The following is a 22,485-nucleotide window of genomic DNA, read 5'->3' as shown; positions in this document are numbered from 1 at the left end:
TATATATGTTGTTTTTTTTCATTTATATCAAACTTATTGTAATTTTTTACTAATCTTTTTTGGCCTTCAGTTTAGATACAAAGTAGTTTAGTTTAGATACTGTATTCATATTTGAGGTCAACTTGAAAGTCTGATCTTGTCGAGTTTAACAACCTGGACATATATAGGAGTTCACTTTGTCTATGGTAAATGGAATTGTATTTTTGAAAAATATAAATTTTGTTTTCTAATCATGTTTCAAGAAGAAATGTTGCAGCTAATTTTCTTTACAAAGAAAGAAAATGGCAGTCAGGAGAAGATGAAACTAAATATCTGATTTTTAAACAGGGCACGTCTGAGTGAACAAGTTCTAACCATGTGCGTCTAGTGTCATACACCTGTGTAATCTTATGCATTTTAACGGATGTGGACATGCGTTTATTGATCCCTCACTCGAATAAGTGATTATTTTTTAAATTATGATGTACAGAATTTTTTCTCTTAAGTTTTAATAGCTTAGATCATAGGTGTCAAACTCCAGTCCTGGAGGGCCACTGCCCTGCAACTTTCAGATGTGACTCTGCTGCACCACACATGAATAGAATAATTAGGCCATCAGCAAGGCTCTGGAGAACTTATCTACACAAGAAGGAGGTAATTAAGTCATTTCATTCCAGTGTTTTTGTACCTGTGGCACATCTAAAACCTGCAGGACAGTGGTCCCTGAGGACTGGAGTGTGACACCACGGCTTGATTCTCTTAATGCGGTACTGTAATTTGTATTAAATAACGATACATTAATATTAGACTGAAAAAAACCGAAGGGGCTTCATACGGGGTCTAATTTTTTCACAGAACTCGTACATTTACTGACTTTGAATAAAATATAATGCAAAGCCTAAATAACATCATCAAACGTCTTACGCGCGAGTTGTCCTGCAACTTTGTACCACGTGACCTGGTAGATGCTTTTGATTGGTTGTAACGTTTGTTTGTGGAGCTCCGATTCCTTACGTTAAACAACGGCGCGGTGGATCACGTGACACATCTGCTGCTGCCTGCTGGCTGAGCGAAAGCGTGTTAGCAGGTAAAAGAAAGTCAGATTTGTTTAGCGAATTATTTTTAAAATCAGTTTAAAAATTAAAAATGATTTTTATTGTGTAATTTGGTTTTGTTTTATAGTCAGTGTTTGACGTTCTACGTGTGTAAACTCGACTTGAACTGGTTGTTCCGTGGTTTGCTAACACGCGAGGCTCTATCCAAACTGTGAACCATTGTATTGAATTTGGGGGAAAAGGCCTTTCACATGCCGGAGCTGATAGCATTTAGCCGCTCATTACTCTTATAGCTTCGTGGGCAACTTAAATTTCGACTGAGCCATTGCCATCCGCGGTCCCTGAAGTAAATTAAACGATATTTGGGTCCCGTAAGTACAATAATTTGAAGGAGACACGTCACTGTGTTGCTTTCGTTACAAGTGTTAGCTTGCTGCTAATGTTAGCTTTTCGCTCGGGTTTACACAAAGGGGTATGTCGTCGCTCTTGACGCGTCTGTTTGTTTTCCCCCCTGTCTGCCTTGGTGACTGTAAAACAAAAGCGTCGTTGTTTTATGACACGCGAACCAACCGTAAAATTACTGCGCTGGTTTTCTCCAAGCGGAGACTCGGGAATGGCGTAGGGACTGTTGATAGAACAAAGGCAAGTGGCTCGCTAGGCTACAGCTATCATGAACTCCACTGAACGTTGGCCTGTATTTTGACTTTCTGTTGTATTTTTTTATTTGAGCGCTTTTCAACGTCGGATAACTTCAGATATTTCTATGGTCGAAAGATAAAAAAAAAAAAAACAGCTCTTGGAATCGCTTTAAAGCGGACAATACACCCACCATATAACGTTTACGTGATTTTTGCCTTCCAACTTTCATCAGTGACTAGCCATCCCACTGTTATTTTTTTGTTTATTTTTGTAACGTCATTTGAAACCCGCAATTTCCTAACATTTTCGGGATCTTATGGTCTATTAAAAGGTGTGACGTAATCCTTGTTTTTGTGCTTTCAATTTCTACTGATTTTGGCCTACAAAGCAGTTCTCTGCTTTGCTTTTTAAAATCTATTTTCGTTTCTTTTGCGGTAAAGGTTTGTAGCTCATCAAAGGGAACGATATCTATGCCCTCCGACAAGAAACGCTGGTGAATACTGACGGTATTTTTGAGTGGGGAAAGGAGGGAGAGCTGTAAGATGACACCGGACAGTCCCCTCTTGGCTGGCTAAATTTAACAGTGGATGTGGGGGGCGACAGATACGGGGGTTATAGTCTTACATGGTATATAACCGTGTGTCAGTCTGCCTATATCAAGTGTACAGCTCTAGTATTGCGCATTTACCCAGAGCCATTTTTTTAAAGACACAGCTGTTCATTTCTACCTTTTCATAAACTCTCTTTTCAATTACCATATTTGTACTTTCTTTCCTTTCCCCTAGATTTTTTCTATTTTGTACATACACTTTTTTTGTATATACTGTATATGATGACTTCAGTGGTCAGCAATCCAGCCCGAGGGACTCGGGACAAGACGCTGCCCACAACCACCCAAACAACACAGCCACAGAAACAGATACAGGTGAGATATTGACTGCTTCTCTTTTCTTGAAATTATAATTGTATTTACTTCTAAAACTACATAAAAATTCACCAAACAAAATGGTTGATGACCAGAATCATCCAGGCTTTAGCTTATGGGCCCGAGTAGTGACCAGTCAGCCAAAAACTCTAATATCTGAACTGTCTCATTGCCATCAGGTCTGCTGACAACAACACTTTTGTGGATGCTGTTACTGGAAAAATATTTTAGAAAGGCTATCAGGGGACACATTGAGATTCAAGAAAGTATTTAAAATAAAACTTCATTTTACATCAGAGTTTCATTCAGGCAGCAAAACAAAAACTTTTTAAACAAATAAGATGGCTGAAATACAACAGTCACTTTAAAAAAAAAATCTTTTAAGCTTGTGAATTCTGCCTGTATGTAACATGCGGAATTAGGAAATATTTCCATCTTTTTGTTGATCTGAACTAAGGCCAGGGTCTACATTTTTCATGAAAATCACTGATTGTTGCTTATAAGTACTAATGTATCGGCTCAAATTGCCAATACTGGAAGGTAAGGATAGCTTAAAATGTGAACTTTGTAAGTATTTGGTCTTTGTTTTATGATGGTAAAACCTTGTTCACTTCTGGCTCTGATATAAACTTAAAACATGTTTGTTGCAGAAAGGCTTAAAATATTTCTTTGTGATTTCTCTTATTCCATTTGTCCTTCTTAAAGAGAAATTGAAACTGCATAAAATATGTATTGGCAGGTCAAAGCTTTTAGAAGCAGAGATCAAGAAATAACCACTAAACTAATCAGTGAACCACCACATAAGATAATTTTAACTGATTAAGACAAGAAGCCACATTTTGTTGTTGTCCTCGCTTAGCTCTGTTTGCTTCTCTTTTACAGGCCACAGCAGAGCAGATGCGTTTAGCGCAGGTGATCTACGACAATAATGATACTGACTTTGAAGACAAGGTCAAACAGGTATGTTCATGCACAGGTGGAAAATAAAACGTAATGTAGTCTAGATTCATACAGCTTCTTAATACAAATAACTTTGTTGTGGTTCATAATAAAACATAACAGCTTAATTCTGATTCCTTTACTTTCAGTTGATTGAGGTAACTGGGAAGACCCAAGATGAATGCGTAGTAGCCCTCCATGACTGCAATGAAGATGTAAACAGAGCCATCAATTTTCTGCTTGAGAGTCCCTCCGACACAGTAAGAGCACACACACAAACATGGATGTACAGAGATAAAAGTAATCACATTCTGACTAGCTTTTTTTTTTTACTACTATTGAGGGAAGGGGAGGAACTATGCTGCTTTTTTTGTTTGTTCTAATCACATAAGACAGTTTTTATTTTTGTTGTGTTTTAAAATTTTCCATACACCCTTTTATTTATTTATTTACCATATTTTCCCCACTATAAGGCGCACCGGATTATAAGGCGCACCTTCAATGAATGGCCTATTTTAAAACTGTTTTCATATATAAGGCGCACCGCATTATAAGGCACATCGAATAGACGCTTCAGTTTGGGTTGCCAATTTGTTTCATACTCTATTATTACACATCCACATTTGTAAAGAAGTGGTCCCAGAGTACTTTATATATATATATAGTAGTCTGCCCCAGTCATTGTTTCACTCACGGTGTTGGTGTTGCGATATTGTGCCCAACTGCTTTCTGGGTAACACAGATTAACCAACACGCTGCCCCGGCAGTCTCTGTCTCTTCCTTCGCCCCTCCCCCCCCTGGCTTTAAATGTATTATCAAACTTTATTAACAAACCAGCGTTCTGACAACTATCCCAGCATGCACAGCGCACTTCTTCTTTTATGGGGGGAAATGAAGTCGGCGGCTGCTTACCGTAGTTGCTAGATCCGTTGTGGCTCAATATTGGTCCATATATAAGGCGCACCGGGTTATAAGGCGCACTGTCGCCTTTTGAGGAAATTAAAGGTTTTAAGGTGCTCCTTATAGTGCGGAAAATACGGTACTTATTTATTTTTTAAGTCTCAGAACATATTCACTGGTAACCTGTTTCGAGGAGGGCCTTTTTCTTTGTTACACACTGAAGTCATATGCAGAGCAGCGAAAGAGAAGCTAGTGTCACTGGCGGAGTTGAGTGTGGACTTGGACAAAAATTGCAGCAAAAGACCCTTGAGGTGATTACCTAGAAAAAATGCCTAAAAGAGGCGCGGTTTCTGTTGTATGGAAGTACTTTGGCTGTAAAAGCTCACGTGTCATTGAAATAACAATAATATGCCATCTGTGTTGAAATAAAGAAGCACTCCCTACAGCAAAACAAGCATGCGGTGGGTTGAAATAATAATAATAATAAAAAATAATCACTTTTTACGTCACTGAAGATATGGTCTCATTAAGTGCTGTGGGAAAATGTTTGAGTTACGGCCAAAAGACTGGATAGCTGCTGTTTAATACCAAATTGGAAATATTATATATTTACACTACAACAGTCATGCCATGTGATTCATTAGTGAGACTGTCCTGAAAACTCACTTCTAGAAATACTGGCATTTTTTTAAGGATGTCAAAAATGTGATTAACACACATTTGCTTTAAAAGAAAAATGGAGTGACAATTGTTGAAAATGCCATGACATAAAATTTTGGTCATACCACGCACCTCTACAGTGTTCTTTGTAGCACCAACATTGATTTTGTTTGCTGTTCAGAACTCCTGGGAGACTGTAGGAAAGAAGCGTAGTATCGGGAAAGAGGGAGGAACCTCGGATTTAAAAGAAAGCCGGGAGAAGAAAGGAGAACGAGAGGCCAGCCGTGGACGTGGAGCGTCCAACAGGAGGGGCAGAGGCATCAGCCGGGGTCGTGAAGGTATGAAATGGTGTAATGCTGAATAATGTAGACTGTGTGTGTGTGCGCGCAGTTTTCAAATGTATTTATTTTTGTTCTGGTTGAATCATAGGTCGTTCAGAGGAGAACGGGTTTGAGGTGACTCCTGGAGAGAGAGGGTCTGACCGTGGGCGCAGGGGGCGAGGCAGAGGTACACACTAGAATAAAACCCTCTTACTAAATGCAGACAAATCCAGAGTTTGTTTACTTTTACCAAACTTACTGGACAGACGACCCTGATTTATTGTGTTCTTAGTGGTCAAAAATTGTTGGGTGATTTCTTTTTATTTGTTTTTTGTTCTTATTATATTTGTTCATAAAGACTTTAATCAGAAATTAAGGTTGAAGGGTTCCAATTAGCTCCTATCTATTTTCCCTTCAGGAGTCGGGGGCCGTGGGAGAGGAAGAGGAACTGTTGGAAACAGGTTCTCTTCACAAGGAATGGGGTAATAATATTTACTTAAATCCTGTTCAATTGTTATCAGTATCAAATGATAAAACATTGAGTTAAATCTTAAGCTCTGTTAAAACATGTACACCTAGGGCACTGGGTGGCTCAATTCTTAAAGCGTGGGCACCATTTGCAGAGGCTGTGGTTCTTGATGTGGTGTAATTTTGGGGCATTTGCTTCATGCCCTTATCTCTGCTCCCTATCTCCTGTCAATTTACTGTTCAAGAAAGAGGAAAAATCCAAACAAACAAAAAATGCACACCCTATTTGCAGGAACAAGATCTTGTATTTTAATATTAGTTTCTGAGTAATTTACTTTTTACTTCTTCCAGCACTTTTAATCCTGCTGACTACACCTCAAACTCCAGAGCCAACCAGGACAGATTGGAGGGCAATGAAACTACTGAGGGAACTGGTAAATAAGATGATAGAAACTAAGCTTCCACATTATGAAGTCAGATTTTGCTCATGTTTTTACAATAGCTGTATCCTTTGTTTGGTGATACCAGTCCATTCATTAGTAGCACAGTCTCGCTGCTTTTGAGATTCATACTACAAGACATAAATTTACTACTGCGGTGTAGCATTGTAATCCTTCAGAGCCACTGTCTTCAGAGTTTAGAGGCCTTCTTGTTTACAGACACTTGATGAATGGATCACTACCAGGACTCTGCAGGATTTGATGAAATGCTAAGAGTGTGATTCAGACATTTGATTCAGGTGGAACAAGGATACCTCTAAAAACATCAAGACTTTGCCTCTTGTGGACTGGAGTTGGAGATATAGCTCAGGGTGAAATTAAAACTATTTGAAGAGTTGAAGGAAAGTTAAAAACAATAACTTGACAGCTTTTGCTCTCTCTCTGTCAGGAACATGGCGCGGCAACAATCTGGAAGACTGGAATTCAGAAGAATGGAGCGAGGATGTAAGACATAACAGTTTAAATATGAGATGAATTATCAATACTATATACAGTACTATTGCAATTTTATGCACTTGTTGCCATGTCCATCATGTGTTGTCATATTTACAACAGCATCATTTCTCAGTTACTGTCACTGCGCAACATATGGGGGATGAACAGAAATCTAAGTCCACAAAACCTTGAATTATCTGCTTTGACTGAAATATAAATGCACTTTATAGGGGTATATTTTGAGTCAATATTGTAATCATTGATACTCAAAATCTGTTTTTAAGAAGCAAGAGCATGTTTACACCCTACTGGCTTCAATTTTATACCTGTTAACTTTTTTTTTATGTACTTAAACCATGTTGTATGACTGTATTTATTGTTTGGCAGTGGAGTATTTTCATTAGTATTGGAGAAAGTGGTCTAACCTGACATAGTTTCATTAAATTCTAAATATGAGGATTGTTTTGGTCCAGTTGCTGAATATTAGTGGGATACACAAGGATCACACATATAACTCAGTTTTCTTGCAGTAAACTGAGTAGAATGTTGAGAATCATTTCTAATCTTTGGCCATCAAAGCTGGTACAAGCTGGTACAAACTCTCTCTGGGGGTTACGGGCCCTGGTTTAGACAGCACCATTTGTAATGCAAAAACCTGGTATGAAACAACCACATTGCCAAGACGCAAAACAGCTCAGGGGCTAAATGACATGCAAGCATCTTGGTAAATAATGGTAACTGCTTATTCATGGAAATGAAGGTAGCACTTGATACAAGGTTGGAAAGAAGTTGCATTTGACCTACAGTGTCAGCCATACGCAGAGATAATCTTATGACTGTATTTATACTCTATCACAGTTGTCTGAGACCAAAGTGTTCACTGCCTCTTCTGCTCCAGCTAACCACATCACACCTGGACACAAGTAAGTCCAACCTTAAACGTCTTTATAAAACGGGCTTTAAAAATCCCAATCTTCTTAATACTCATCTTCTGAAAACAAATCTCTTCTCTACTTCTGTTCTTGTCCTGTATCTGCTCAGTGTGGACCTGGCTAGCATACTGCCTAAGACTGGAGTGACTGTGGGAGGTTCTGTGGACTCTGACTTGGGAGCAATCGTTGATGGTCCTTCAGCAGAGGATTTGGGCCAAAGCCTGGTTTTCACCAACTCCCACCACAATGGACGGACTGCAACACACAGCTACGCACATGCCACCGCCAACAGCTACGCTCATGCTGCCTCTGCTAGCACCACCTATGCACATGCTGCACTGGTATTTCTTCCCACACACACTCGCACCTGTTGGAGAACCCGTATTTTATAAATATTACTAGTCTGTGGTATTGTTGAAGTAATTTTGCCTGGTCTGTTATGCTCCCAGTCTTCAGTCATAGGTTCTGGTTTTGGGTCCCTGAATGCACCTAAGCAGGCACCAGGTCCAGACATTTGCATGTCTGAGCCACTCAACGGGCCTCGATTGCCTCAGAGAACCAGTCAGATGTTGGCAACAAGCGGCGGCGTCTCCAGAGACCCAGGACAACCTCCGATGCAGAGTCCAGCTCCTGCAGCTTCACCTACTGCAGATACCAAGGCACAGAGGGTTGAAAATGGCCCTATTGGAACCCAAAACTGTAAGTTGATCTTAAATTAGGACTTGGGTGCTCTAAATTAACCATATATTTGCAGCTACAATGGCATTTGTTTGTGTTCTCTGAAGTGGAAATGAAGCATCAGCCAGAACCATCTGCAGTGCTCAGCCAGCTTGCTCAAAGGCAGCAGCAGTCCTCCATACTGCCCACCACAGAGCCTCTGGGCTTGTCTCAGCCACACGCTCCACAGGCCCCCACACCACCAGGTACAGCCACAGCTCAACACACTATTAAATACATTTAATCTTCATGATAATGAGTCTAATATGTAAAATGTTACATGGTGTCTTCTGTTTAAAACAGAACTGTAACAATATTCACTATAAATGCTTTTTTGTAGTTATTTCCTTACATTTTATTTGACAAGATTAGATTATTAATAAAGAATAACCATAAACTGGTGGGGTATTTTTTAAAAATGTTAGCTACTTAACAAAGATGATGAGTGGCAGCAAACTTCAGTTTTAAAACAGTCGTCCTTCAGTCAGTGCTGAAGGACGTTGACTGCTCCAAGCAAAGGAGCTTAATGAAGCTCCTTTACTTACCCCACTATGACATTTTTGTGACAGGAATTATTTCTAAACTGTTAGTTTATTATTCTTTCATCTTGCTGATTAGTGGTATGTAGAAACACGCGAGTGTAGCTTTTAATTAAAAGGATTATAAACAGCAGGAATGATGCAATGAATAAATGGCCAACTGATCTATGGAATGTTTACAATTTTTTGTATATTTTTCCAGATACTAATGTATACAGTATTGCAAACAGTCTCAGTCTCTTTATAAGGAGATTATGGCAGTGTTGTGTTTCACAATGTCGTCTTTTGAAACTTGCATGATCCTGATCCTGATCCTGTAGGTTTGTTATTGTATGCAAAAACATTGTTTTGAATTTCAGGTCAGGAGTCTTCTGGCCTCCCTGTAAGAGATGGATCTTCTCCAGGAAGTAAGCAGTCAGGCCTGGATCTTTCGATCTCTGATCCTCCTCAGCGACAGTTAAAGACCCAGCGACGCAGAGCTCCTCTTCCATCGAAGGTAAAATATCAGAGCTCCTAAGAACATAAAATGTACAATACAATCCCTGCATAGATGATGGGAATGTTACTCGTAAGACATCAACTTATATTTTATAAAGAGTTTTAAACTTTGAAACCACTTTATATCAAGTTGAAGTGCTACTTCAGATTGCATTTCAGTTTTGGGGTGGTTATTTTTTTGACCCCTTTTGTAAATAAGTACACAGTGATTTATATCAGTGATTGCTTTCTTTTTCTACAACACGCATTCTTTCTGTCTCAGATTCCATCGTCAGCGGTGGAAATGCCAGGCTCAGCCGACATCTCTGGTCTGAATGTTCAGTTTGGAGCTCTTGACTTCAGCTCTGAAGCTGGAAGTGTAACAGCAGACTTTCAGACCGAGTTGGCCCGAGAACATTCATCCACCCTGGTTCAGACCACCATGCCTGCTCCTGCAGCTGTTCCCACACAGCAGGCACAGAACAGCATGTTCCCCAAGTCAGGATCTGTGAGGTATGTGGCTATTAAAAGGAAACAGTGTTCATACAAAAGGATGGAGGCCCAATGATAAATTGGTATTTTATTATACTTTTATCTTCTTTTTTTTTCCTCTCAAGAAAATAAAATGTTGTATAAAGCAGGACACATACATAAAATTCTAAAAGAAATTAAATTTAACTCAATTATGGCAGTCCAGTGAGTTCTGTATAATTCCATCTTTTGTATTAAAGATTCCACATGGGTGTCATGAATCTATTTCATGGTAAGTCTGTTGACATTTGCTTCAGATGATGGCAAGATTTTTTTTTTTCATTCTCCTGTCAAAATAGGTCTTCCCAGGTTACACACTGACATTCAATTTCCTATATAAGCTACAACATAATGAGCATAGTGTCCATAGTTTTAAACTAGTGCATATCTAACAGTTTTTGAAAAGAAGTCTAACTTTTTTTAAAATGCAAGGAATTTTGTTTTTCTTTCTCCATTCTATGTACATTTTTGTACTATTTCTAGTCTTTGTCTGGGGGTTGTTTTGCCTTCACACTATCTCCTTTAGTTTAAATTTCATTTTAGTTGAGTAAAATATCTAACCATGTTTTCCTTCATCCCCTGCAGTAGTTAATTCATTCAGTTGTGATCTGCAAATGCTTGACCAAACTTGCACTTTCTCTTCTTTGCCTCTTGGTGTCAATTTCATGTTCTTATCTTTTGTTTTCGTTCTTAACCTGCCTCCTCTTGTTTCTTCATTTATTTACTTCCTTCCCCCTTTTTGAAAGTTCAAGCACTTCAGAAGTATTTATAGTAAAGTTTGGAATTTACTATTTCATAATGGAGGAAATGGAAAAACCTGTAAGAACCATGTACTCTAGCAGAATGCAGCAACTGGCAGTTGAGGAGCATCACAGCTCTAGTTAATGCATTATGCAGCCTATGAAAAACTCCACACCCTTTGACACTTCCCAGAGACACTAGAGACGCACAGGAAGGACTTTAATCTTTATGGACAATATGGCAGAAGATGGATCCGTTTAAAAACTTTTTTTTCTTTCCAGAAACCTAATATACCACATCTGTGTTTAACTAAACTTGCTGTATTGACAATAAACCAATTTGGTTACATGTTGACATAGTTTTAAGCCAAACACCATAATGCCCTTGTAAAACATTTCCACAATTCTTTTCAATACCTGCATAATTAAACTATTGCTGTATAAACAGCACTTTTCAATATTTTTTTCAAATATTTCCCCGTTCCACCCCCCCCTCCCTCCCTTTGAACAGTGACCACATGAGCAGCTTACCCTCAGCTGTATCAGATGCCAGCTTTCCTTCCCCATCTCTGGGCCTACCTGGTGCTACTCCCTCCCCGTCACTCGGTCTCCCCAGTGCAGCAGCGCCACCATCCTCTTCAGTTCCTACTCCAACCAGTCAAGTAGACAACAGCAGCTCGAGAACGCTGCCTCCTCATCTTGGCTTCTCGCAGAGCAAAGATGTCTCATCTGGTGTTGTTGCTCCTCTGACGGCAAGTACAAACAACTTGGTCCCGTTTTGTTCCTGAAGGCTTAATGTGGCCGTGGCCTGATAAATTTTAAGACAAAATGCGCTCTTTCTGTTACAGAATGGCTACAGTGCTATGAAGACACAGAGCACACAGGAAAGTAAGTACACCCACTATTAAAATATTTTTTGTCTTCAACACACAAAATAAATTTCTCGTCTTCTTTAAACCAGGCTCTACGTCGTCTAGAACTGTGAAAACAGAATCTCCTGTTATGACCAGTGAGGGTGGATCTGGACACCATATTCCTTCTCCTGTAGTTACCCCATCACACTCAGCCCCCATCTCATCACTCAGCAGGTAATGGCTGGCTCACTCATACTGACATTTAACATGGAGATAATGATGGTTTCAAGCACATATCCTAATCCTGTAATGTGGAGAAAACAAATCTCTGAATCTCCTAGCTTCTAAGACTCATTTTCCTTTAAAGCTCAAACTTTCATTTGCATCAAGTTAATGGATGTATTCTCTTTGCAGTCACATGAGCAGTGCTCACTCATCTGGATCAGCCCTTGTCACAAGTTCCATCACTGTAAGTTTATAAGCATCTAATGCAGAGATTATGCTTCCAATTCCTTTTAGTCCTGAATTTCTCACACTTGATCTGGTTATTTCTTTCTCGACCAGATGACCAATGAGGAAAGCGGCAGCAGCAACCTTCATGCCTTTTCATCATCCTCCAGCCAAGCTGTCCCTCCTAATGCATCCACGATTGTCAGCACTTCATCCTCCAATGGTCTTCATCAATCAGCAGGACCAGGACTGAGTCAGAATGGCACAAACGCCACAATCTCAGCTGCAGGCAGCCGCACAGCACCACAACTCACCACCACTTCTGGTAAGTTATTTTTATCTAGACACATGAGTCAACTTGCTTCAGGTTTTCCAATTAGCTGCCTGATTTATGTCACTTCATTTGTTTATGAAAGAGAAGGTCATGTGGGTTTCTGCTCTTCCTCCCCTACAGGTAAGGCTCCTCCTAATTTGGCCCAAGGTGTGCCGCCGCTACTGGCTAACCAGTACATTATGGGTCCTGGTGGCTTGCTGCCTGCTTACCCGGTAACTTTCTTTTCCCAATTTATATTTCATTAATTTTGTCTTCATTCTCTTAAATGTCATTTTTTTTTACAAGCGGAGACTTGAATGAATTTCTGCGTCATTCCTGAGGATTTTCTAAATATTTCACCATGACACAAGGTGATAATTTATTCTTTCTTTTCGAACAGCAGATCTATGGATATGAAGACTTGCAAATGCTGCAGTCTCGACTGCCTTTGGTGAGTCTTTTTCTCATGCTGCTCCAATATAAGCGAAATGGATTCACATCCATAACGTCAGATCCCCGATGGTCTTGCATCACAGTTTAAAAATTAAACCACTTATCTCAGCTTTTAAACAGCTTTTTCTTCAGATTTTGCTGTTTTTATGACTGTTAAACTTTTGGTTTTTCTTGGTCACTTTCTGATTTTGATCTCCATGTTAGTTCTTTGCCAACTCGGCTTGCTTTACCTCCTTAGCTTCGCAAACTACATAGCTAGATGATTTTTTCCCCCCTTTTCTTTCTTAACTTGGTAACACAAAAGATGCGTCATTTGAAAAAAAAATTAGGTTAATGTTTTTAAACACTACTGACTTCACCGTTTCTATTAATGCTCAAGGTCTTGTTCAATTTATTTCTTTTTCTCTTTCGCACAACCATACACATCAGTGCAGTTTCCCTTGGGTTAAACAACTCTTAAGTTTAGCATGTGATTGTATAATTATTCATTGAATAGGTTCCTTTTTTCACATCATCTTTAACCCCTTGATTTATTATATATGTATWTTTTTTTTTTTATCAGGACTACTACGGTGTAACATTCCCTGGCGCTACAGCTCCAATCCCTGGAAGAGAGAGCCTGGCTAATAATCCATATTCTGGTAACTAAAAAATGGTTTACTTTGATTATTAATGCAGAATAACTAACACCACTTTCCCCCAAATTTACATGTATGAATATTCCCCCTGATCTGTATGTTTGAACCATAAGTCGACATAATTTGAGAGCATGATGGCCACTAAGGCTTTTTACATGCGTAGAGAGCCTTTATAAAGACGAATATCTCTGCCACATTGCTTTAAGAAATATTGTATACACAGTAAGGTTTTTTTTTTTTTAAAGCTTTCATTCAGAAAAACCTGCACAAATACACAAGAGTGTTGGTTTTTAAACATGACAAAAGCACAGTGGGCAGTGTAGCATAAAGCTAAAGCCTTAGTCAGCCAATCGGAATACTTCCTCACAAATATTCCAGTGATGCAATTAATGATTTTCTGTGTGTTTATGTTTGCAGGTGAGGCAACAAAGTTTGGCAGGAATGACTCTTCTTCCCCAGCTCCCCCAACTAGCCTGGCTACTGCTGGGGTCCAGCCTCAGACCCAGCAGACCCAGCAGACAGGGACTCAAGGACAGGGTCAGAACCAGGGTCAGCAGGCACAGAACCAGGCCTTTCTCAACCCGCCTCTGCCACCTGGCTACGGATACACTGGTAAAGAAAACCAGAACCTGCAGATGGATTATGTTAATCATTGGCAAGATGTCTATTATATGTAAAGCAGCTATCTACAGGTCCTCTCCCTTTTACCTTTAAGGCTTTGCAAACGTAACACTGAGGCACTGAGTTCTGCATGAACTTTTCATTTTCTGATTGGTTAAATGAAATTGATGAAACAACTTGATTTTAAATATGTATTTTTCTTCCTTGCTTCTTAAGGTTTCCTGAATGAACATTGACTACCTAAGTTGGCACTACACAATAAAATCATTTTCATAGTTTACTTTATTAGCGTTTGATTTAAGTCCTTCAGGGTGTGAAAGGTACCTATTCTAGTTAACTAATTGTTACTCTAACATTTACACAAGGCACAAATAACCTTTTTCCTGGTAAAATTCAGAAAAAAGATTGGAGACAGTTTTACCGTATTAGTTCAGTTGAGATTGTGCCAAGCTTTGATTTTCCCCCCTCTGCTCTCTCTCAGGTCTGCCATACTACGCTGGCATGCCTGGCGTTCCTTCAGCCTTCCAGTACGGCCCCACAGTGTTTGTGCCTCCAGCGTCTGCCAAGCAGCCTGCGATGGGCCTGGCCAACCCCTCCAGTCAGTACCACCAACAGCATCAGCCAAGTTACGGGCAGCACGCCTACGGTGCAGGTGGGACATTACTACGCTCGCTCATCTTTTAATGAAACTGTGTTGCACATAGTTTGTACAAAGCAAATACTCCCAAGATTGGTGACGTCAGACTCTAGTTATGTGGCTAAAAGCTGCTCCCATGTCTAGAGGAACGAGGACATCTTGCTGCATGTGTGTGGCTTGTTTATTTGCCTGCTTGCTTAGCTGAAAGCCACTCCTGAAGTTGAACATATAGTCACACTTTCCATCACTGTCAGGTTGCCGTATCTCTCTGACCTGCTCCAATCCCTTCTTCTCCACCTATCCATTTCCCTCTTCATAAATTTCATTGCTCATCTCCCTTCTGATTCCCCACCCCCCTCTTTCTGTCCTGTGCTGTTCCTCGTCCTTCAGCTTTTGATGACCTGTCTCAAGCCCACGGTGGGGATTACAATAAGACAGGGTATGGAGGCTCTGCCCAGTCACAGGCCAAATCAGCAGGCAGCGGCCCAGGGAAAGGTACAAACAACACATGTGCATCCTGAAACATTGTTCATTTACTCCAGTGGAAACATGGAAATCTATCCACATGGGCTACAGCAGCTCATTGCAGAGTGGTGAAAAAGTGAGACAATGTGCCGCTGCACCTCCTCACCTAATCTGCTTCTTCCTGCGGGCTGGCATCTGGAATACTAACATGGAAACAGAAATTCAAGATTTACTGCTAAACAGCAAAGAGATTGGTTTAAAGCGTTTGCCAATTCTTGTTTTTCACTGCCGGTTCAAGTATCTTTTATTAAAATATTTCTTCATTTCTTTTTCTCTCATTTCTCAGCACCAGGATTGTCTGGATCAGGAACGGCTGGAGTTCCTGATATGGGAGGTTCCATATACAGCAAAACACAGGCATGTTTCTCATGTTTGTGTGATTAATGTTTAATATCTTTTGGTGATGTGTTTGCTAGAAGTTTGGAGTATATATGGGTTTCAGCACTATGATGGGGAGGCGCCTCTGTTTTATCTTAAAGGAGTTTAATCATTTATTTGTTTACAAGCTTCTCCATCCAAGGAGTTAAATATTAGGGAAAACCAAATATAACCATAAGTGATATTATGTATATATTTAACAACATTCTATGGGTGAAAGAAGTAATTTTAGAATACCTTAAATATAGAATAAATAAAAACAAGTGTGTACATCTGTTAATCTGTTAACGGATCAATAAATGAGTCCAGAGCAAACTTAAAGCCTCTTCCAGTTGGGCATTTGTATAGTCTGACTGCAGACAGGCATGATTGTTGATAAATGAGTGACACCAGACTTGCGGGTTCTCATGAAGTAATTGAAACTCTTTTGTCTCTCAGTCGTTTGATAAGCAAGGCTTCCACACCGGGACGCCACCTCCCTTCAGTCTGCCTTCTGCTCTGGGAGGTGCCAGCCCCATGAACCCTGGTGGAGCGCCTGGCTATGCTCCTGGCCCCTTCCTGCACATCCTGCCTCCACACCAACAACCCCACTCCCAGCTGCTGCACCATCACCTAACACAAGATGGACAGGTAAGCAAAGGCCAAACCTTCTGTCAACACACCTCTAAAATTGTACGTCTATAGCAAACGTGTGGGAAAATTTCTATGGCAGATGCGAGATGAAATCTCATCTGAACGATACTTTGTTTCATTGCAGGGTGGACCAGGTCAGCGAAATCAGTCCAGCAGTATGCAGCAGAAAACCCAAGGCAGCAAGTCCAGCTATGGCAGCTCTCCCTACTGGGCAAACTGAGGAATGCGTCCCTTTCACTTCTCCCCCAAAAGGCTGTGTGGTTGCATGAGAGCGTGTGTGTAAAGTTAGAACAAAACAAATGGAAAACATAAAAAATAGCAACAAAAAAAAACAAAACAGGCACACTACCCTTACAATGAGCATTATGCTCTCCCCACCTCCCCAAGTCCTCATAAGTCTTTTGGGTTCTCTCTTCCCCCTTCTTTTCAAAATTGGTTGTACATGTAAGATATTTATGTATGTATTTATATATAAATATATATATACTGTATATGTAATAGTAGAACATAAAGTGGTTGCCGCATTTTATTTTTGAAGGACTTTTTGTTTACTTTTTTCAAAACTGCAGGAAAAATTGTTACATTTAATATGAGAGTGAAGATAAATGATCCGATCCTCCTGAAGAAACAAAAAGGAAAAGGAGAGCGCAGTAGCACTGATCACATATGAGGACATTTCAGATGGGGGTGGGGTTTATAATGACTAACTGCATCTGTCTTTTTTTTTTTTTTTTTCCCTTTTTTATACTTGCCTTCCTGTATTGCTTAATTCATCCTCTTTAAATTTCTTTCATATCTTTTCCCTCCGTCTAGCTCCCTCCCCTGGAAGCTGCCTTCCCACCCTGTGTCCATACCTCCCCTTTTTAAAAATTACATACCAGACCTGTCCAACCAAATTTTATATTTTAATTTAATTTTAACCCTTATTTCTCTCTAAATAAAGTTCTGAGCAGTTGGAGCTCCAACTTCTGTCTCGTTTTTTCATCTCTATGGGTGCCAGTTTTTACACTGGCTATATTTCAGATGTTTCGTTTTTTTTTTTTTTTTTTGTTAAAGTTCAACTTGGTTATAAATATTTGGTAATGAGACATTTTCTTGGCTCTTTTAGTAGGACGTTGTTCCGTGGAGATGAGGTGCAGTGTAGTGAGATCCTGTGAATGGATTTAATAGAAATCTGTAAAATTGAGGTACAGAAGCGGATATGGATCGTAAGTGGCATACATTACATTTCCGGACCTTCAGTAATGAGAATCAAAAGGTTACATTTTTTGTTTTAGAACAGTAAGGATGTGCCAAGTCAGATTTTTTTTCGCTTAAAGATTTACTTTACAATAATTTAAAGAATTTGTGCAGAATGATAGACCAACTATTTTTTTATTTTTTAACTAAGCTGCTTTAAATATGTGGTTAACGGACTTGGTACTTGCTCACACTCCCAAAGGTAATAAACTCTAATTCAGTGACTAGTATTTCTGTGCTTGAGTGACTAGCAAACTCGCCTGACCAGAACTCCATATGAAAGGTAAGACTGCCATCAGATAAATGTTTGTTGCATCTCAGCAGCACTGATGTAGTCAGTTACGCAAAAGGAGATCCAACCAAGTACTGGCAGCATAGAAGTGAACATATTTTTCAGAAGCCTGACGCTTCTTGAAAAATTTACTTTTTATTGAGCTTATAAAAAATTTCTTACATCCTGAATTCTGTTTTCTTTCTAAGCCATAGTCGTCACTATAAGAAATTAAGGCTCAAGTATAATAAATTGTGAATTTTTTTATTCTTTTAAATGCAACAGGATTCATAAATCCTTTTTGCACTGCAAAAAGCACAACTGGAGACTGCGACAGTACGATTCAAACACATAACATGCGTTCTTAGTGGTGCAAGTCTCACTAAATACCAGTAGATGGCAGTATATAGCTCCTAAGAAACTTCAGATTTGTACATGAACTCAGGTCTGCCACTGCTGACAATTTATATGAATTGTAACGAAGCGGGGCAACTTTTTTGGTCTTGCATCCGAACTAAACAGTATGTGGACAGCGTAACTAGCCTTTATAAACTATAGAATGTGGTGAACTAGAAAAATTGTAAGAAGAAAAGACATTTGATGTGGAATAAAAGGAGCTGAACTGAGTGACAGGTGCTTTTATGGATGCATTGTGGGAGCCTACAGCAAGAAGGTTAAAAGTCAAAGTGAAGTTAAAAGGCTAACCCCAAACCCCCTTGCAGCCCACCCACAATGATATGTTATATATAAAGGAAGGACCTGAGGCAGCTTATAGTTACAAAGGTTACACGGGATCATTTAAAGTCAAGATGATAAAGCCAAAACGGAAATATTGCAAAACGAGAAAAGTGTATAGTAAATGTCAGACTATGGCTAAAAACAGTACAGAGGAGTTGACTTGTTTGATCACGTGTTTCTCTTGATGGATGTCTCCATGTGATGCTGAGCTTGAAACTGAACGAACAAATTAGCCACAGAGAATAAAACTGCGTGGGTGCAGTTTCCCACCCGGTCTTCCATTGTAATGTTTCACTGGATGCTGCAAGTTGTCTGCTGGGTTCTGTTTTTGGCACATTATTCACAATAAACCCTGTTTTTTCATTGAGACACTGGAATGCACACAGGAATGCCCCAAAGAGTGTTTGCTGACACTTGCGAGTGCTCCGTTCTCAGATGTAGACAAAGATGGTTTTGAGGTTCACACAGTTCACTCGTCCCTGGGAAACACGGGGAGCTATGAAGCCGTCACACAGCATATTGCAACACTTAAGATCTGAATGGAAACTTGACACTCTTGTCGATAAAGGAGTCTTGATGGGGGCACTTGATTTGATGCTAAAATTAATCCCTACTGTTTTATTATTATTTTTTTTGTAATCTCTTTAAATGAGAAACACTTGCATGCAGCTGAATGGAGAACTGCTACTGGATTTGTTTAGGTCTAGCGTGATATGCTCTTGTCCTCCTTGTCGTGAAATGTGATGCCGGGATCCATTCAAAATGAAACTGTCTCTAATTAGAGCTATTATGCTGATTTTCACTTGTGTCCTGTGCAGAACAGAGTTTTTTGCTCTCCACTGAGACATCTCTGGAAAATTGCTGCCAAACAAAAAGCCATCAGTCAACAAAGGACTTGGATGAATGGCTCAGCGGCACATAATAGCGGCACATTCCATGATGACAGCATTTAGTCAGCTGTGATCTTCGCTGTGATGAGGGGTATGACATCAAGAGCTTCGCTGATTTAAGGAACAATGCTGTGGTAATGACACCTCAGTTGTTCTCAGGGTCAAGAAATTAGTAGGTGACAAATCCTCCTCCTAAATTAATGTACCCACTTATTGCCCACACAAATAGTCCGCCCGGCAGACTGCTGATCATGAAAAAACGATCAAACCGATTGATCCTCTGTGTTCATAGAAGATGGGGATCTTTCGATATTTCTGTTTCATGTGTGCTACTGATTTTCAGTGGGGGATGACTGGGGTGGAGGCCAGAGTTTACTCAACTTTACATTGGTATGTCTGTGTCAATATTGGTCTACTGGCAGACAAAGCTTGCATTCAACAGCAGAGACAGAAGTATTTGAACCGTAATCTGTGCCTCCTACTTGTTTACTGATGAAACTGTTTGTCCCTAACTAGTTGTTTTTTTTTAGTAGCTTTCCCCGTGACAAATAGAAAACTGTACGCTCTTTCTCTATTAGTGTCTGAAAACGACTAAAATAATTTTGGTGTTTATGCTTTATTCTTGAGAGACTGTTTTAAAGGTACTAAAATAATACGTCATGTCTGCATCACACACTGTTTGGTCAGTTCATTTATGATGCAATCAATGGCAACAAAACATCCACAAAGAACAATTAATTTCTTGGCAATAATGTCAAGATTTTAGGTAATGGAGTAACAGATATTTAATGTAGTAACTAAACGTACTGTTGAAAACCTGGTTATTTCCCTTTATCCAGTGCCACCTTTGTAAGAAAAAGCCATCTTTAGGTTAAGCAGCCAAGTTGGATGTTTGACTTTCCAAATCCTCTCTGCATCTTCTGCTTCTGGTGTAATTTGTTGGACTAGAAGATTAAAATCTGAAGCAACAAAAGATGATGGCAAATAAAAAATGTATTAACTTTTTAATGGGAGAACCTTACACAACCACAACAGCCTGGCAACTCCTCCTCACGCTGCCGGTCACCAGCTTCGTTCCACACTGCTGTGGGTTGTTTTGGTCACTCTGCCATGAAGATAACTCTGACAAGGACAGCACACCCAAACTCATTCACAACTATCCGGTGGAGTTTAGATCAGGGTGTTTCATCTTATTCGCTCCTAAAGTTTCTGGCTTTTCCCTGAGAAATCCAATCTTTTGGATTAAACAGAGTAAACATTTTGGAGGATGTCACTGTCATTTCGAGATATGGATGGGGTGAGAGCCACTTGCTCCAGAATCTCATCTTGATATCTCTCTGCATTAAGACTGTCTCAACTGCTAAAGCTTTGCATTTTTTTTTTTCGGTGAATGAGATGCTGCCCCATACAATCACCCTGTCTTCTCTCCGGCATTAGCAGAGAGGATGCTGCTCAACCCAAAAATGCATTGTTCCTACAAACGTGGTTCAATTTAAAGGGAAAACAGACACTTCAAAGGTGCAAGATTTATTTTCAAGGAGAAGAATATGTAAAACGTAGTGACAGATGCTCGTGTTTTATGTGTGTATATTTGCAAACACATAGCTATGGTGTTTGAAAGCATGACATAAGGAGAAAAACGTATTGTTGCCAATAGCAAGGCTGTTTTCTGCATTCTACTGGTGTACTCCATTTGTGACAGAAATCGGAGCTCAGGATAAGAAAATTATGTCAAATCCGACTTAGTTCCAAGTCAGAAAACAGTGAGATTTGATAGTGTGAAATACTACTACCAACACAAGCTGTTAAATATGCAGTTCTTTCCATTTTATGTGTTAAAACACTGAGGCGACATGTTTGCTAATAGAGGTTTTACAGTGCAATGTGTGAAATCTATTAACTCCCCAGATGTGCTAATAATCAGTGCATAACACAACATTTTCATGTGTGCAGATGATGTGTTACGTGCAGATGTTCCAGTTTGTCTACAAGTGTGTTCACTTTGTTCCAGGTTATTTCAGAAATACAAGAACAACACCTAAAGGTAAACATCTGAGTAACAGTCAGAAATTAGAAATTAAAAATAACATAATAAATGTTAATTTGACTTTTGCTTTAAATGCTTCAGGTTTGTTTTTCTGTTAGTTTTAAAAATGAAAACATAAAAAAAACCCATCACAGATTGCTAAAACCTTGGAGTCATATAACCATTTCACCGATGACACACTTTTAAGAATCTACCATCAAAGTAAACTAATTCAAATCTGCTCATTCTACATATTTCAGACCTGTCTCGATCTAAGGCTGCCTTGTTAGCTAAAACATTAGAAAGCATTTTTACAAATGTTTCTACCAGTAAAAATAAAGGTTTTGTGAATCGTTATAATCGTTTGAGAGTGTGGAATATTCCCACTGAGGTTCAACCAGTGCATTGATCCATGGCTTGTCGTTGCAGGTTGGCAGGGGTCATCAGGCAGGGTGCAGCCTGGACAGGCCGGCAGAACATCACAGGCCAACACAAAGAGGCTCAGCACTGCACGCACACACTCACACACACACACTAAGGGCATTTTAGATTAATCAACTGAACTAACAGTTTTGTTTTGGACTGATTTCACAAGCATGGGAGAGAGGACAAAGTGCTAGCAAATGCTCCACCGGCGTGCAGCGATCAACCCGTGAAATGTGAAGGGAGAAGCAATCAAATAAATAAATAGCAATAGCTATATAAAAATGTTAAATAAAAATAATGGCACGTTTTGTTAAAAATATTCTCCTTTATGTTTATTTTGTGAAAAAATTAAGCGGGAAAGCTCTTTCGACGTGCCGAAAAAAGCGCCCCCTACAGTCACAGTAAAGCATAGTCATTTAACAAAGTGCCTGTCTAGAAATTGAAATAGGAAAAAGTGGTAAGTCTTTTTTCTTTTTTACTATTAGTTAAACATGAAAAGAGAATCAACCCAAATGCAGATTTCTACTCATCTGTATTAGTTTTTTCAAATAAATATAAAAAAACAATTTGTTCGATGGTTTTCCACTGTTGGTCAATACCAAAATGTGCCCCTTTTGGGCACATTTTTTTTGGGCAC

At 39.5% G+C, this 22,485-nt stretch overlaps 1 protein-coding gene across 3 annotated transcripts; it reads left to right on the top strand.

The window, feature by feature from the left end:
- Positions 1-983: 983 nt before the first annotated feature.
- LOC103470245 (ubiquitin-associated protein 2-like) lies at positions 984-17,223 on the top strand. 3 transcript variants are annotated; one of them, XM_008418537.1, is made up of 29 exons: positions 984-1,066; positions 2,459-2,598; positions 3,481-3,558; positions 3,687-3,797; positions 5,279-5,435; positions 5,527-5,604; positions 5,836-5,899; positions 6,237-6,319; positions 6,774-6,829; positions 7,679-7,743; positions 7,862-8,093; positions 8,202-8,451; positions 8,538-8,675; positions 9,368-9,504; positions 9,769-9,998; positions 11,268-11,508; positions 11,605-11,644; positions 11,718-11,844; positions 12,025-12,079; positions 12,175-12,385; positions 12,515-12,606; positions 12,777-12,824; positions 13,389-13,467; positions 13,882-14,076; positions 14,567-14,737; positions 15,113-15,217; positions 15,534-15,604; positions 16,064-16,255; positions 16,383-17,223. In XM_008418537.1, exons 2-29 carry the CDS (start codon positions 2,503-2,505, stop codon positions 16,476-16,478), a joined length of 3,498 nt encoding a protein of 1,165 aa, XP_008416759.1. In that variant the 5' UTR covers positions 984-1,066; positions 2,459-2,502; the 3' UTR covers positions 16,479-17,223. The 3 variants fall into 3 exon arrangements, with proteins under 3 accessions (XP_008416759.1, XP_008416758.1, XP_017162366.1); XM_008418536.1 differs by having other exon boundaries at positions 12,774-12,824; XM_017306877.1 differs by lacking the exon at positions 15,113-15,217 and having other exon boundaries at positions 12,774-12,824.
- Positions 17,224-22,485: the final 5,262 nt, after the last annotated feature.

This window comes from Poecilia reticulata, linkage group LG9, assembly GCF_000633615.1.
Source record: "Poecilia reticulata strain Guanapo linkage group LG9, Guppy_female_1.0+MT, whole genome shotgun sequence".
Classification (NCBI taxonomy): domain Eukaryota; kingdom Metazoa; phylum Chordata; class Actinopteri; order Cyprinodontiformes; family Poeciliidae; genus Poecilia; species Poecilia reticulata.
The sequence above is the reverse complement of the archived record's forward strand: the minus strand, read 5'-3'. Positions and strand labels throughout refer to the sequence as shown.

Coding starts and splice junctions, on each gene's coding strand:
- LOC103470245 (XM_008418536.1), top strand. CDS start 2,503: ATGATGACTTCAGTGGTCAGCAATCCAGCCCGAGGGACTCGGGACAAG. Junction 2,599..3,480: donor AGCCACAGAAACAGATACAG/GTGAGATATTGA, acceptor TCTCTTTTACAG/GCCACAGCAGAGCAGATGCG. Junction 8,094..8,201: donor CCTATGCACATGCTGCACTG/GTATTTCTTCCC, acceptor TTATGCTCCCAG/TCTTCAGTCATAGGTTCTGG.